A 17,052-nucleotide genomic window follows, 5' to 3' on the forward strand; every position below is an offset into this window, starting at 1 on the left:
ATTGCATAATCTATTTTCTTTTTCCTCATTTGAGTTCATATGAAGTCATTGCACTTTCTTCTCTTTTACAGCGACCATAACTTTTGCAACTTTCTATAAATTACTTGTAGGACCTGTTTAGTTTCTGCTGTGCATGTGTTTTATTGTTGGCCACAACCCCAGTTCGGTCCCAGTTCAGTTTCACTAAAAACCAAATGTTTAGATTTGCATTAAGAGCTTCTTAGAAGTGATAGATTCTATTCTCTTGAAGAGAGCAGATGGAGTATTTGTATAATTTTTCAGTTACTTGTTGTAGAGGAACTTGATTCAGTTCCAGAAGCTTCCTTGACATTGTTAGTTGACTGGAAAAGGACACAATATTGATAAAATACAGATGACTAGAGCTATAAAGCTAATATGATAAAAGGGTGGAGGGTAGATCTTATTAGGTTCAATTCCTATTGTTCTTGTACAGTACAACCCGGGGAAAAAATGCCTGTGTAAGTTGTGAGCTTAACTTAATTCAAATAATTTAAAACATGAATCTAAGATAGGAATCTGAATTTATTTTTCGAGCTTTAGAAAGTATGCTTTTGCAACATCTGATGCTTCTAGTGTGCTCAATATCATACATGAAACTTTAAAATGGCTTTGCTTCCTTCAGGTATGTCTCGATTGGGGACATTGCTCGTGTTGGTAGCCATCCTCCGAATGTTGCTGCTGTTTATCGTAATACTGACAGATTGTTCGCTCTTCCAGTGGGTTATGACCTGGTAAGAAATTTATTGTCAATTACAATAATATGACCAACTTTAGTAGCACTATCTTTTGCACTTACTACCTTTTGTGCTTAATGAGGCTATTGCTGCCCAATAGTATTTGAATTGCTAGTTCTCTTCATTTCTAGCTGGCAAGGGAAACATACTATATGTGAGACATCATTTTGTTGATATATAAGACACAATTGAGATTTGAAAAGAGAGACTGGAAACTTGATCATGTATCTTCTTATTGTCTGACTGTGTGTGTGTGTGTGTAACCTTTATTTCTTGCTCATCATAAGCTCATTAGAGATTGAGTTTGTTCACTGTTATTCTTAAACCATTTTATCACATCACTCTGGGCAGTTACTGAGCAAATATTTGCATATTGTGGTTGATGATTTTGTCACTAACATGACTACTAGATCCATAGGCTCTCTGGTTCGTTAATTAATGAAAAGAGAGTAAGACTCTTGTTACACGTGCAGGTATGGAGGAACTGCTTAGATGACTACACAACTCCAGTATCAATTTGGCATCCACGGGCTCCAGAGGGATATGTTTCTCCAGGATGCATTGCTGTTGCCAATTTCACACTGCCAGAACCTGATTCAGTGTACTGTGTAGCTGAATCACTTTCAGAGGAGACGGTATTTGAAGAGCAGAAGGTTTGGTCTGCACCAGATTCATACCCATGGGCTTGTCATATATATCAAGTTCAGAGTGATGCACTTCACTTTGTTTCTCTTAGACAAAAGAAGGAAGAATCTGACTGGAAGCCCATGAGGGTTGTTGATGACCCTCAGCCTCTGCAGCAGTCTTCAGTTGCACAGTGAATATTATCTTCCTATTAGAGTTAGTGCCTTTGGTTTGGGTTGTTTATGAAAGACTATTGCTCAGGATGCATATATTTGGTTTGTACAGTGACAGTAGTCTCTCTTGTCCTGATCTTTTTCAAAATTGTATCTTTCATGGTCCGGCCAACATGATAAATAGTTCACCCTCATAAAGATCTCTCACTAGTATGATATTTGCATGGGAGAAAAAAAAGAAGGATAAACATATGAGTGCTCACAAAAAACAGCAAAGTGTCACCTTTTTTTCCACTGGGGAGCCGGTGTTCGGTAGGTAGGTGAATAGCTTATTTCTGATGGTATCACCGTCACGAACTCTTTGTATACAATGATTTTGGTTGAAAGAGAAGATTTTGAGGTTGGTGAATAGTTTATTTTTGATGGTATCACCATCATGAACTCTTTGTATACAACGGTTTTGGTTGAAAGAAGATTTTGAGACTGTAAATGTCTGATCTTTTATTGAGCAAGAGGCAAGACAATGCAACTAGAAAGAAAATTTATTTCTAGTAATTGAAAAAGATTCAATAAGCATATGAACTAAAATTGTAAGATGTCTTGGAATTAAAACCTAAAACGAAGGTAGCAATGGACATAATCGCCAGGTTTGTAAACGAACAATATGAAATATCTCCTCATTCTCGTTAACGAAAACTAACATTGAACTAGCATTTCTAGCTTGACCATGGATAGGGTTTAGGGCTCTTGATTGGTTGGCGTGGCATGTAGAGAATAACACAAGGATGGTGGGTTGGAGGGATTATGGAAGAAGATGATGTGTTTATAAGGTTACCATATATATATATATATATATATATATATAATTCTTGCAACTTTTGTCTATAAATAGAAAGAAAAAGGGAGAAAATAGTCTCTAAGTTGAACATGGAAGAGTAAGAAATACCGAAAATAGAAGTCCTAATTTTGAATTAGGTATCCCCATTCGACCTGATTCCCATGTAGTGGTGCATTGAATCTCCTAGCTTAACTTGGCACCTGGAGCATAGACCACATCTCGTACACGTACTTATTTGGCCCCATCTACCTTGTTTCTCTCCATCACGCCATACTAATGGGATTATCTAACCATACATAATTCGACACTCATGTTTTCCAAAATCAAGTGAGGACATGAGCTCGAGCCTCGTTGGCAATTCGAGAACCTATGACTGAACCCCCTCTAACTTAGTCCCTTATAGGAATGTAGGTTGATTGTTACCTTCCTAGGATATCCAATTTAGTCACCCTTATTTTTGGAAAATAATGGCTGTCACTTTTATTTTTCCTCTGCCCTATGTGGCATCATTATTTATTATAAAATGCACGGTCAAGATTAAAATAAGGATCTCCATCAAATATATCATCTTATTGTGTAAATGAAAATTTAATTTGTAAAATGATTTTTGTAAAATTTATTCTTTTTAACAATTATTACTCATGATTTTGTCTTTTATGTTTTTTATGGAGAAAAAATTCTTGCAATTCTTAATCACATTTAGTTGACCTTTTCACAAATTTACATAGGATCTTAATTTTAACAACCATGACTTCTCATTGAGCAGTTGCATGTAACTACTCTTATAATTATGTATGACTCATAAGTATGTAGAATCTATATAGTGTATATGTGAATGACTATAACTTTTATAAGAAATAATTTTTCATAATTTTGGGATTCTAGATTTTTTTTTTTTTTGCCATATTTCCTCCAAAGATCAATGCCTATGGATCTAGTACCAACTAGTAGTTATATATATTTTTTCTTCCCTCCAGGAAGTTGAATTAAAACATTTGAATAATTTTTTTTAACAAACAAGGATATCTAAACTTCTTCGAATATCTAATTATTTCTTTGAATGTATTTCACTATCCCACATGTTATTACATGAAAGAATCTCGTGGAGATAATCTCGTGAATATCATAAAATTTTAGGAACCACTAAACTAGAGGTTAAACATTTGAATAATTAAATACCGTTCAAGTTTAACAATGCCATTTTAGAAGATAATTAAGGTCTATAAATAAATAAGTGAATCAGCGTGACCTGTAAGTCAAAGAGAAATCACACATACACATGGGTCTCACGAGTTTGTCGGCAAAAGCATTAATTAGCAACGAAATAGACCTTCGTATAATTTACAAGATTGCCATTACCCGCCATCGACCTCTCTTATCTTAACTTTATTCAACTAACTAACATTTTCTGTCTTTCTGATCTGTACCATTCCGATCGGACACAAACAAACACTCACTCACTCACTCACTCAATTCCTATTTCTCTCTTCGTTGAACGTAAAAAATGGAGGGTCTGATCAAAGGCTTGATCGACGTGGCACTCGGCCACGTCAACAACAACAACAACAACAACAACGACGACGAACAACGTGGCCCGCAGGACCGGGACGAACAGTCCAGATCCACTTGGGCGCAAGTTAGCAACAACAAAAACCAACCATATATTTTCTTTTTTTTATTACTCTACTGCCACTGACTGTTGCTAAAATGCGCAGGTGGTGACCGGGGAGGAGGAAGACGACGATAGGCGTAGCGGTCATCGCACTCATCATGCTTCTTCTAATCAGGACCGTTGGAATAGACAGGTTTATAATATTCCCATTCCCATTCCCATTTTCCAATTTCCCTTTTTTGGGATTTGAATTTCAGTGGAATTGAAATGAAATGAAATGTGATTTCGCAGGAAAGCGCTGAATTGGGGAGTGAGGAGTGGAGGGTCTCCGGTTCAAGACCTTCCAGATCGCCCCAATACCAAAAGGTGATTTTTTTTTTTTTCTTTTTTTGAGTATTTGGGTTTATCTCTGATTTGCAATTTTACATTGCATTTCATTAAATAATATGTGTGAGGGCAAGTGGGAGGGTTGTGCACTGAATACGACCTTTGTTGATTAGATTAAATGGAAAGAAAAAGAGATTTAGGTGGCAGTTCAAATGGCCATCAATGTGTATATTGTTTAGATGACTCAATGTTTTTTTTGATTGGTTAGTTACACACTCTCTCCATGGATCTTGAATCCATTATCTTACCCTCCACCTAGAACTTATAAGGGGGAGGAGGTGCTAGTTGAGTTGGAGCTAATTGGCATTTAGATGACTCAAGATAACTCGTTGGTAATTTTTTAAGCAGGTCGTGTAACTATACATATGAATAGTTATTTGAGTCATCATGTAATTGGTTGGAAGAACTTTTTTTCTTTCAAATTAGTTTGAAGGACAATTCTGTCCATAAAATGGGATTTTTGCGTCCACCCACTTACGTGGTAGGACTCGGTTTTGGACACTATATGAGAGTGGTACCTTAAAATGTAATATTTTTTTGAAGATATAAATGATGAAGTCCAAAATACCCTTGTAAGAAGTTTTATATCTAAGTAGCCCGTGAACTACCTGATTTATTGCTCAAGCACATTACTATGCTACTTGGTTTTTACAATAAATTTTGCAACTGTGTAAGATCATGTGTTATACAAATTGTTTAGTTATACAAATTGTTTAGTGATGTTTTTTTTATTTGTATAATTAACAGGTAGGCCTTGGTATTAAACTGCCTTGAAAAGATGAAGTAGATGGGATACTTTGTTTGCTTCTAGAGGAGCTTTACTTTCATTAAACAATTTCATGTAGAGGTCTCTTTATATATTTATATATATATATATATATATATATATAAAATTGTGATCCTTGGTTGCTCCTATGCTGTCATAAAGATTACTTATTTGAAATGATTACATGCCTTTTTAGATTAATCAATAATTTAAAAAAAAAAAAAAACTCATGCATTAATCATAACAATCAGCATAATAGAATCTGTCTCTTTTCTTTCTCATAAATATTGGATGTCTCTTTAATCTCTCCATAATGTTTATTCTTGTCAACATTTAAATGCAGACTGTGCATGAGGAGTACGGAAAGGATGAAGATGTTGAGCAACAAGGATATAACAAAAACCATTGGAACAAAGAGGTTGATTTTGTTAATCTTATGATTAAAGTAAATATCCTGGAATTTATTCTTAAGTTATTTAAATTTTTTGGTGGTATTGAACCCAGGAGAATGAAGTAGCGAATAATGACGGGTGGGAGACTGTTGGAAGAAAGCCTCAAAGGCAACCACACAAGGTTTTTTCCTATTCCATTCATTACACTTTGATAAGGCACATTAAAATGCATATTGGTCCTAGAATAGTATGATTTATGGACAAAATCATCAATTTCTGTATAGGTTCTGGGGATACACCTTCCTTGTTAAGTTTCATAATGAGAATTACACATTCTTATAGTTGTACGTGTGAGTTGCCCACATGTGTGTACTAGGGTTCTACATGGTTCTCAGGTAGCCACAGACCTGAACCAAATTGACCAATATGGGTGCATATGGTTTGGTTCTTCACTGTAATAGTTTGATTCTAGGTTAAAATCATAAACTTGAACAATTCGGTCTGGTTCTTGGGTTAGGGGAGTGGGTTATCCCAACCAACCTGAACCAAATTATATATTAATAGAATCAATACAAATGATACCACACGTTTTAATATCATATATTATTACAATATTGAACAATAGGTGTATAATACTCTAACACTAGGTTTAGAAATATATTTTAAATTTCTATGAAATTAATTAGTTTGTATTGAAGAAATTATCTGGATATGTTAACGATTTAGGCATATAAAGAAAATGTGTTAATTAAGTTATTTTTAGGATATGTATTCCTTTAAATTTTTTTGGCGAGCTTCAAAAGTTGATTAAATTGTATTGAGCAAGGATATTTAAATACAATATTCTAAAAGTAAAATAGAAAGAAACCCTTGGAACCCAACCTAACAAACCTAAAATATTTGGTATGGGTTGATTTTGTTTCACAAGTAATTTGTTTCAGTTCTGGGTCCAATTTTTTTTATAACCAAATGAGTTCATCTGATTCTTATATTCCTCAGTAGCAAATCAAAATGAACTGAGTTGCACCCTTAGTGTACATGAATGCATGGGAGAGAGAACTGTTGTTAGGTTAAAAGGAGATTATTTTTTTATAAGTAGATAAATTTTTTTTAAAGAGACTCAAATCAAGTACACAGGAATTATACAAGAAAAGAGAGCTAAAGAAAACAAGCAAGAAAAAACAAAACGATAAGCTTGCACCTAAGGAGTATGTAACATCGAAAAAGTCATTTGAGCACATCATCCACTCATATAAGGACTTCAAAAACTTTAGCTTCATCATGCTGAGTTAAAAAATCTCTGATTTCGTTCATGCCAAATACATTTCATGAGAGACAATGGGACCACTAACCAAATGCCCTTGCTGTACCTCCTCCCATACCTCTCCAACCAGCTCAACATAAGTTCTTTTACTGAATATGGAACCACCCAAGAAAACACCAAACAAACAGAAAATCATGGACCATAAATCCCAAGCCACCTTACACTACATTTACACATGAAGCACTGTTTCATAATGATAACATCCCTCTTATGTAACTGGTCAGCAGTCAAGATTTTCTGGAGAATCACACACCAAACAATGAAAGCCACCCTTGGTGGGACGGGAGTTTTCCAGATACACTTACATGGAAACTAAGACCCACCCCCCTGCAAAACCTTGCAAAAGCTTTTCAATTGGAATTTCTTTCGCGAAGAAGGTACCCAAATCAATGTAAAAAAAAAATTAGAAAAGGAAAATAGATAGACGCATAAGAAGATATGTACTATCCCTTTTCAAAGAATACAATCACAAAGAGAGAGAAAGAGAGTCAATAAAATCAAGAAATGACATTGAATGAAGGTTTCCTAGAGCGCACATCCAGTCATGCAAATTCTGTAAAATATGCTCTTTGATTACATAAGGGGGATGCAACTCCATCAAAGACCCACTTGTTTCTTTCTTACCACAAATTCCACATGACACATAGAGGCAAAGCTCATCACACCTTCGTTGTTCTATGGTGTTGAAACCATCCTTACCAATACTCCAGCAACTCAACCACAGATTTGGACATCACCCAAGCTAGCCCAAACAATGTGAGGATGAAGGACCATATATCTATTGCCATGGTTAAATGAAGGAGTAGGTGATGTATAGACTCACCACTGATTTTACATGTAGAACACCAATCAACTATCAATATGTGCCTCCTTTGAAAGTTGTCAATTGTTAATATTTTCCCAAGGCCTGCAGTCCACAAAAAATATTCCCACCTTTAGTGGGACCTTGGCCTACCAGCTGCTCTTTCAAGGAAAAGAAATGCCAGTACAACCCCTAAGGGGAATGTAGTATGTGATCATATGTCAAACACTCCTTTGTTTGAAGGATTTCCATAAGGCTTTCTCTTGACCTAGCGAGGAGGGCAGATTAGCATAGAGCACTTCAAAAAAAGAAAAGAATCGATTGATTCCAACTCCCAATCCTGAAAATCTAGATAAAGTGAGGATTCCAATGCCGAACCTCTCCCTTAGATGGGTTGGCTAGATAAGATGCTACTGAGACCTCCTTGTCCACCGCTAGTGTAAACAGGTCTTGGGCAAAATTCTTAAGCAAGCCCTCCAGGTCTGGGAACAAGTCTTTAAGTGAGCGGTCATCATACCAAACATTTCCTCCAAAACCTCACTCTAGAACCATCTCGTACCTCAAACCATTAGAATTTGGAGAAACAATCCCATCCCCCACATATATTCTTCCATAAACAGGCTCCATGTGGACCCTGAATCTGCTGTGTAGTCCAATCTCCCCATCATTCACCATATTTCGTAAAAATTACTCTCCTCCAAAGATGGTATCCTTCCACTCCAAATTTTTAGAGCCATTTCTCTAGAAGAGCTTGGTTAAAAGAACTAATCTTTCTGATACCCAAACCACCCTCTTTCATAGGGGAGCATAACACTTTCCATTCTACCAAATAGAACTTTTTGGTGTCACCAAACTCCCCATAAGAAGTCCCTTAGAAGTTTCTCCAACTCATTGGTCACATGAGCATAGGCAATCGGAACAGTGACATAAAATAGGTAGGGATAGAAGATAATGTACTCTTAATCAAGGTCACTCTTCCTATCTTGTATAGGTACAAAATTTTCTACCCTGCTAACTGTTTTCCCACCTTTTCCACAACAGGACACCAAATATTGTTGACTTTAAAAGTAGAACCCAAAGGTAGGCCTATGTAGGTCAGAGGTATGATCCAACCTTACAGCCAAGAATATTAACAAGACCCATCAAATTCACTCTTGTTTAGATTGACTTTTAGTCTGGACACAGATGCAAAGCAAATAAAAACACAACAAATATAACAAGTTGTTCAAGTGAGGCATCAAAAAAAACCAAGGTGTCATCTGTAAAGAGGAGGTGAGAAATATCAACAACTCTTTTGCTATCCATCCCATCTTTAAAAATCATACTCAAACCACCATCTATTGCTCTTTTGTATCATTCTACTCAAATTCTCCATAATCAAGATAAACACCAAAGGGTACAAAGTGTTCCCTTTACTTAGTCCCATGAGATTTTGAAGCATAATGTTAAAGAACCATTAACCATGATGTTAACCGAACAGTTGAAATGAAATACTAGATTTATATTGTCCATTTTGTGCCAAAACCACATGCAAAACCAACCATCAGTATATGCTTGGTTTCTATTTTGATGTTATATGGTGGTTTTTAGTGAGGCAGCAAGGTGTCATTACCTTGAGAAACAGAGATTGGGCATGTTACTCTGAAATAACACCAATCTAGATTGGAATTAATCTGCAAAAATTCTGGCCCAAAGTTGATATATATTATGGATAAGTTGACATATATGTAGAAGTCAGGTCAAGAAAGTTGTATGATCTCTCTCTCCATATATATATTTGGAACATGACTCTTTGGTGTCCACTTTTTTATACTTCCAAAAATAAACCTATTAATTGAAAATTAATTAATAAAAATTCACAATAACAAGGATATAAAAGTAAATTGAATCATTTAAATCACCTAAAAAATAAGACTCTTTCATGTCCACTTGTTAATACTACCAAAAACTAACCCTGTTTACCTAATTCAAAGTGATTTAGTAAAAATCCAAAACAAAAGTAAATTGAATAATTCAAAGTCATCACAAAAACCATGACACCATATACTACTCTTTCTCCAATTTCAAATCTCCTTACTTTTAACCATTAATTAAGGGATAATAGCGTGTGTGAGGAGGCTAGTTTTAATTAATTGCATTTTTACTATGTTAATCTGATTAGAAACTTGGATTTTCTTGTCTTAGTTGAACATGTAGTATCATAAGATGCTGCATTATGAGTTTGAAAAGATTTGTTGTTATGGTCAATGTCTCTTTGATTCACTGCGATCAACACATTGACAGATTCAGAAGGATCAATGGCATGGATACAAGCGGCCTGCCAGTGAACAAGAATACTCTGATGAGGTTGAGATTGGTGATAGCATAGAACCCTCAGAAGAGGAGCTTGCTGACCTGTCACAAGCTTGCAACAAGCTTTGGGAACTTGATTTAAACCGTTTAGTACCTGGTAAGGACTATGAAATTGACTGTGGCGAAGGGAAGAAGGTCTACCAAAAGGAAGATATGGCACAAGGTAGCCTATTTAGCCGGCTGAGTGAAGACATATTCAGGAGACCTACTTTCTCCCGTTTCTTTTCTCTTCTAGATAATTATAACCCAGATCAAGGGCACAAAGAAGTTGTCACATCTGAAGAGAGGCAAGAGCAAGCTGCATTCATAGAAGAAATTAGTAGAACTGCACCAATCAAGTACCTTCACAAGTATCTGTCATCCAAAGGAGTTGTACCTGAGAACTATCAAGATTTTAAAAGAAGGATGACTAGTCTCTGGTTTGATCTTTATGGCCGAGGTGGTACCTCTGGTTCCTCTTCTGCTTTTGAACATGTATTTGTTGGAGAAATCAAGCAACGTGGTGAACAAGAGGTTTCTGGCTTCCACAACTGGCTTCAGGTTTGTCTTGTTACTTACATTTTCCCTATGTCTGAACAAATTCATGCTTATGTCTCGAATACTATGTTGATTTTAAGTTTGACATTTCACACAAACAGAAGTAATTATCAAAATGAAATGGGCAAATTACACCAACCTTCGTTGATGTTTCACAAAATGACTCTCTCTTTAAGCATTTTGAGAAATGACACTCCCCCTTATGATTTGTCTACTTGGGGTTTGTTTAAATGAGTAGGAATCTTTTCTAAAAATGGAATATTCCGTTAGGGAAGTAACTGAGAGAGTGGGCATGGATTTTTCTGTTGCATTCATAAAAACCTTAAGGGGGAGACTACATTTTTTGAAAATTTTTGGGGAATGTCATTTCACAAGGCTTTAAGGGAGCTTGTAATTTACCCAAATAAAAATAATTAATTGAAGAAAAATGTATTTGTTTGCAAATGCATATGGATATAAATCAAACATTACTTTTTTCTATGGAAAATAATAATTGATTTCTAAGTCAGATGCTTGGAATTGATGATGTATATAGTAAAGGATTAAGTTGTAAGAAATTTTCTAGGGCTAATGGTTGTTCTTTGTTGTCAATCTTTCATGTTGGCTATCAAGTGGATTTAATTTTCTCTGAAGTTGACTCTAGCCCAGCACCCTAGAATTTATTAACTCTGTTTTTCCTCAATGAAGGGTGAGTGTTAATTTGTGTATTGTTTGTTCTCTCTCCTTGCAGTTTTACCTAGAAGAAGCTAAAGGGAGAGTGGACTATCAAGGTTATATTTTTCCCCGACGACGTGGGCAAACTGTAAGTGATCTTATCCTTTTCTTCCATTTGGATGCTGAGAAATCTGAGGAAAAGAAAACTTGAAGTTTTCCAAAATCAGTTTTAACCTCAACTTTGTTGTGTTATTTCTTTTTAACTATTTCTTTGCTTCTATTGGGCGTAAATTGTAGTTTGTCTGCATAAGTTTTATATGGTTTATTCAGGGGTTATTGCATCATGATTTTCCTTTAATATTTTGATGGGCTTTGTTTTTCACTGCGAGTGCTCCATATTTGCAATATTATATCCGGCATTGTGGAAATAAATATTCATATCTAGCATCCGTTGGGCATCCCATTTTGAAATATCAATTTTTTAAACCTCACTTTTTTTCAAGGTACAGCCTTTCAAACAACCCATTTCAAAAAGCTAAAAAAATTAGTGCACCAAATGGGCACTAGTACCTTTATGAAATTTTACACTTGCATTACGTTCTTGATTATAATCTGTAGAAAAAGTATAGAATTAGCTCAAGTTATGTTTTAGGAGCAACATATCCAATTATCAGTTGGAAAAATGAAACAGAATCTGTGAAGTTAGGGCATTATACAAAACTTGAGGACAATATGAGTGTAGTTGTCTGATGTTGAACCTAAACTACCTTTGTGCTATTTGCTTAACTATTACAAGAATAAGAATAGATTTTATGAAATTTTAGTTGCTGCTCATGTGAAGAGGACAGCCCATTTGGCTTATTTTGTCATTCCAACTGAATGGCTTTTGCAAAAAGCCTAATATTGAAAAAAAAAAAAAAAAATTCTAGCTTGTTTAATATAATCTCATTATTCAAATGCTGTGCAGGTCATACAAGTTTGTATATTTTCCATTTTGTAATTCAAAAATACTCATTACAAAATACTATTTGGCTTATTAAATCAATAGTGTCTAGAATTTTAAGAAAATGAAGTAGAAAGTTTCTGAACATTTGTTTTGCTCCTCTTTAGAGGACAAGAAATAGATACCGTTTTAGAAGTTAATTCTGTTGCTCTTTAATTAAATGGGATATCTTTTATGTTTTCTGGATGCCATTTTATAAAATTGGCTTATTAATTACACAATACAGGGCTTACGTATTTAATATGATGCATTACTTCAGATGGGTATTAACATTGCTAATACTGATACACTAGTGATTCTATTTTCCTTCGTACGAATTGCTCACCATATTCTCCATTTTAGATACAAGTTATTTTTGTTAGTGACAATACCAACCTAATCAGTTTAATTTGACAAGCAATATAGTGTGACATAACAGCTGCTGATTACAGGACACCAACAAATCTTTATAACATTCTTTTTAGAGCTGAAGCTTTTTGGGATTTTGATATGTTAGGTAGTAAGGAAGCTTTTGATTGTTGTGAATGTGACCACATCTTGTTTGAAATGTTTCTGTCATTTATTCCAACTTGCAGCCAGACTACGAAACCCAGTTGCTTACAGTTCAGTTTGAGTGGAATGGTGTTCTCAAATCTGTATCAAGCATGTTTGTTGGAGTGAGCCCAGAATTTGAAGTTGCATTATACGCCCTGTGTTTCTATATGGGTGGAGAGGATAATTACATTCAGTTGGGTCCATATCCAGTTAATATCAAGTGCTATCGTCTTGGAGATAGAATTGGATCTGTGTTTCCCATAGCAGAGTGTTGAATTTCAGGTAGCAGAAACCGGTTATTTTCATGCATAGCCATGAGTTACGTGTAAGAGAATACATAGCCAGATGATCTAGAGACAGTGAATTAATTAATAGTGTTTGGGATTGTATGATAAAATTCTATGATGAAAGCACTTACTTTCAATGATTTAGTTATTTGATCGATTGAAACCTTAAGGAACCTATCCTGATATAAAATGGCTTTGCTAAGGATGCTACTTTGTTATCTGCTTTTTCGTCTCACTAAAAAAGCATTATGCTTGATTCTCAGCACTTTGGCATGTAGTGGTGCTTGGTGTGTATTCATGCTGATTTGTCATGTTATGTTATCTTTTTAGCTTCATTTGTGATATTTAGCACCTACATTTTGGTCTGTGATGCTTTTACTACGACTTTTTTTTTTTTTTTTAATAATTCATTTTTACATGTTCATATAAACCTGAATGGAATAGAGGAGTCTTAAGGGCAATTTTCCCATTGGACAATTTCCATGTGGCTGTAAATCTTGCTTCTTCTTTTTTTGCTTTAATAGAGAATAATTACTCGTGGTGTAAGTTTATTTTTCAAGTGGAGGTAGACAAAAAATGTCAAATGGTCTACACAAACTGATACAAATGGGAGTAAGACAAATGAAATTATTTGATACTGAAGCATTCTATTATGAGATCCCTTTAAAATATCAAAGCTTGATAATATCTTCCAAGAGTGTGATATATGAAGCAGTCGCAAGTCAGAACATGCTGTGTGGAAATATCTCACTTTTAAGTTTGGAGATATTTTAAGAATAGGTGCATGCGTATGTATCTTTATTTTAATAAACTTAAGAAAAGTCTCATAGAGAGTCCTAGTCCTAGCTCGATTTCATATTTCATGTAATATGAGAAGGCAGGAGCCTTGAAGAGTTGAAGGTGACTTTTTGGCCCAATTGTATAATCTAGGATAGCAATTGTATAATTCAGGCTCAATATTCCTTACTAGTCTGCTGGCCCTCTATCAAGTTGAATGTGTTACTAGCACCTATGATGTTTCTTCTGTATTTAATACTTATTGTTTATTGTAATATTATATCTTTGGTGAAAAGCTTTTTGATTTACCATTCTTGTTCCCCCTTTTGAATTGAGAAATGAGAACTATCCCAACGTCTGGCGAAGACATGGCCTTGTCTATGCTTTACTAACCTCAGTAACAACATAATTGTTGTCAGTATCTTCAAATTTATTCATACCCTGATAAATTATGATTCATCCTTATGGGCTAATTTTTTATTTTTTTACACTGTTTTCAGATATACCTCAAAAGGCAAATAAAATTGTGACTTGAAAGGTATGTAAATTAAAACAATTTGTGTATAAAAACTATGTAAAACATGACATTATGATTTAAGTCACGATTTCAGTTACTTTTTGGGTGTAAAACTTTTTAAAACAATTTGTGTGTAATAAATATTGCTCTATCCTTATTAATTGAACATTTGTGCCATTGATGTGTATCTCATGTAGCTTAAACAGGATGTCATGTTTGAATTATTGTTTCTTTTTTCGTTGTTCTTATCTGAATCACTCTTTTATGCTAGACCTTTTTGGAGGTATTTTGGGAAAATAATATTATTTTATTAATAATTATTAAAAATAGCGCCATGGAAAATATATTTTGGAGAATAATATCTTTGTAAATTCGTAAGCATTGAAATCGTTTTTTGAAAACATGATTTCACCTAAAATTGGTGATATGGCACGAGGGGAAAAATACTTTTAAAAATATTTTTTTTATAGTCTAAAAAATATTTTGACAGCTTTTTCAATTTTCGAAAAAATATTTTTAAAAATGAATGGTTTAATAGGTTCCCTAAGGGCAGCAAAATTCATATATATAGTTAAAATCAAGCACCCCCTCTCTCATTATCTAGAACATTCTCTTGCATTCTGGGTTTCTCTCTGACATGTCTCTCTTTAGTTCTCTAAAGACTTCTATGTAGAAGTAAAAATCAGCCATAAATTTTTGTAATAGTCTAGAAGGACTAGAAATTAAAATAAAAAATTAACTCAGACCTAGAACTACTAGAACTCTGGTGGCAGAAAGTAGATGAAGCTAGAAGCTTCAATGTTGGTTACTTAACCGACCTCATGCTTGTATAAATAGGAACCTTTGGTTCCCACTTGTGACATGAGTTGTGAGAGACTTGTGAAGTAGAGTGTGAGACTAGTAAGACGTGTGGAATAAGGTGAAGTAGTGTGTGACGTGAAGTGCAGCAGGTGAAGTGTGTCATAGGCCAAGTGAGTAGTGTGAAGTGGAGAAATAAGCAAGAGCTATTGTGTAGTGTCAGTAAATAGGTGTCTAGAGCAAGGAAGTCAATACCGTACCGGAGACCGTACCGGTTTGGCTACCGGTACGATATATTTTGGATACCGGTCAATACCGGTATACTGTTTCAGGTTTACCGCTATATATATATATATTATATACACACGCCAAAATCTTTAGAACCATGTTTATAAGCATATAATATTTCACTTAGATTATAGTAAATATAAAAGTTTATCATAAAACATTACCTCAATTCAGAACAAATTATTCATAGTTTTAGACTTTAGTATCAATTAAAAGGAAAAAAAAAAACACAATATAAAAAATAAAAAGTGTAGCTGTTCATTACATACTAAGAAAACAAATAATACTAATAAGTTAATGTAAATAAGTTACCATTATACCCTTACAAAAATTTAAAAATTACAAAACTAAATTAAAAAAAAAAAGTTTTTTTCTGTACCAGCCGGTACGCCCGGTACTGGCCGGTATTGCCCGAAATTGACTGGTACGCGGCCGGTATTTTTTCCGGTACAAAATAGAAGTGTACTGGTACCGGTGCACTGGCCGGTACCGGTATGGTATCGACCACCCTGGTCTAGAGAGGTGGAGTGTGTCCTGTAAAAGCTAGAGCATCCATATTAGTGGATGCAAAAATTTTGTATATTTACACATCTAAAACTTACTTTTTCTATTTTACACTCTTATTTTTACAAAACACCCACATCAATTTGTCTATTATACACATTTATTCAAATAAAATATTGTAAAACTTTTGTAAGTTGGGTTTCCTATGCAAAGCCGATCAATACCTCCGATCAACCCACCCATCAAAATATTCAACCCACCCATCAAAATCCCAGCCACCACATACCCGATCAATACCCATAGATTAGTACCCATTAAAAGCCACCATCAACCCAATCAATACCCACGGATCAATACCTTGTTACTGTCGCTTTCGTCAAACCCGCACATCATGTCCCTAAGAGCTCCACCACAGCGTCGTTTTTGGGTCTTGTGCGTCGTGATTTGCCTGTTGAGATCGTATCGATGGTGAGTGAGATTGGTGGCCTGAGGTGAGATCAGTGGATTGAGGGAGAGATGAAAAAAGAGAGAGGTGAGAGTGAGAATTTTCTGTCCATCGGAATTCACCGTCTCCCGTCGAAAGAGAGAATTGTGAGCTTGAGAGAGTTGAGAGGAGAGAGAAACAAATATTAAAATAATAGATACACGAGTTACAATAACCATGTAAATATACACAATTACTGTAGCTAATGTGTATATTTACACATTTTTACATCCCTTAATATGGGTGTTTTTTTGGCTCAAAATGTGTAAAATTTGTACCTTTTTTCTATTTTAGAATACTATACAATGGCTGATGTGGTTGCTCTAAGTGTGCTAGAGTAGCTTTGCTGTGTGGTGTTAGTGAGTCTTGTAATTGTGTCATACGTGGAGCCACATTAGGCTTCCCATAAGTTTTAAGTGTTGTAGTTTAAAAAGTCAAGTTTTAAATAAAAAGACTTTCTTCATTCTTTTATTCAACAATCTAGTGTCAAGACTTCCGCTAATTCAACATATATCTCCCTTCTTTTGGGTTTCACATAAAGGCCCGTGCCATTTTCGCAAAATTTCCCCTTTGGAGGAAAAGGTTTTGCAGGGTAGTTTTGCTAAGGCGTATAGGACCACTGTTTTTGGCGGCAGCAATTTAAG

At 34.9% G+C, this 17,052-nt stretch overlaps 2 protein-coding genes across 2 annotated transcripts in view; both read left to right on the forward strand.

The window, feature by feature from the left end:
• The window catches only part of LOC142613845 (uncharacterized), an 83,714-nt gene extending 81,672 nt beyond the window's left edge, over positions 1 to 2,042 (forward strand). The window contains exons 63-64 of the mRNA XM_075786358.1: positions 644 to 752; positions 1,229 to 2,042. Of these exons, the coding sequence (XP_075642473.1) occupies positions 644 to 752; positions 1,229 to 1,576 (457 nt within the window). The 3' untranslated portion in view covers positions 1,577 to 2,042. The remainder of the gene's footprint in view (positions 1 to 643; positions 753 to 1,228) is intronic.
• A 1,601-nt stretch (positions 2,043 to 3,643) lies between these two features.
• On the forward strand, positions 3,644 to 13,258 carry LOC142613410 (uncharacterized). Its single transcript, XM_075785772.1, has 8 exons — positions 3,644 to 4,026; positions 4,106 to 4,195; positions 4,294 to 4,368; positions 5,499 to 5,573; positions 5,660 to 5,728; positions 9,957 to 10,565; positions 11,293 to 11,364; positions 12,795 to 13,258. The coding sequence occupies exons 1-8, from the start codon at positions 3,895 to 3,897 to the stop codon at positions 13,026 to 13,028; spliced, it is 1,356 nt and encodes a 451-aa protein (XP_075641887.1). The 5' UTR covers positions 3,644 to 3,894; the 3' UTR covers positions 13,029 to 13,258.
• Positions 13,259 to 17,052: the final 3,794 nt, after the last annotated feature.

The sequence above is a fragment of the Castanea sativa genome, chromosome 10, assembly GCF_040712315.1.
Source record: "Castanea sativa cultivar Marrone di Chiusa Pesio chromosome 10, ASM4071231v1".
Classification (NCBI taxonomy): Eukaryota; Viridiplantae; Streptophyta; class Magnoliopsida; order Fagales; family Fagaceae; genus Castanea; species Castanea sativa.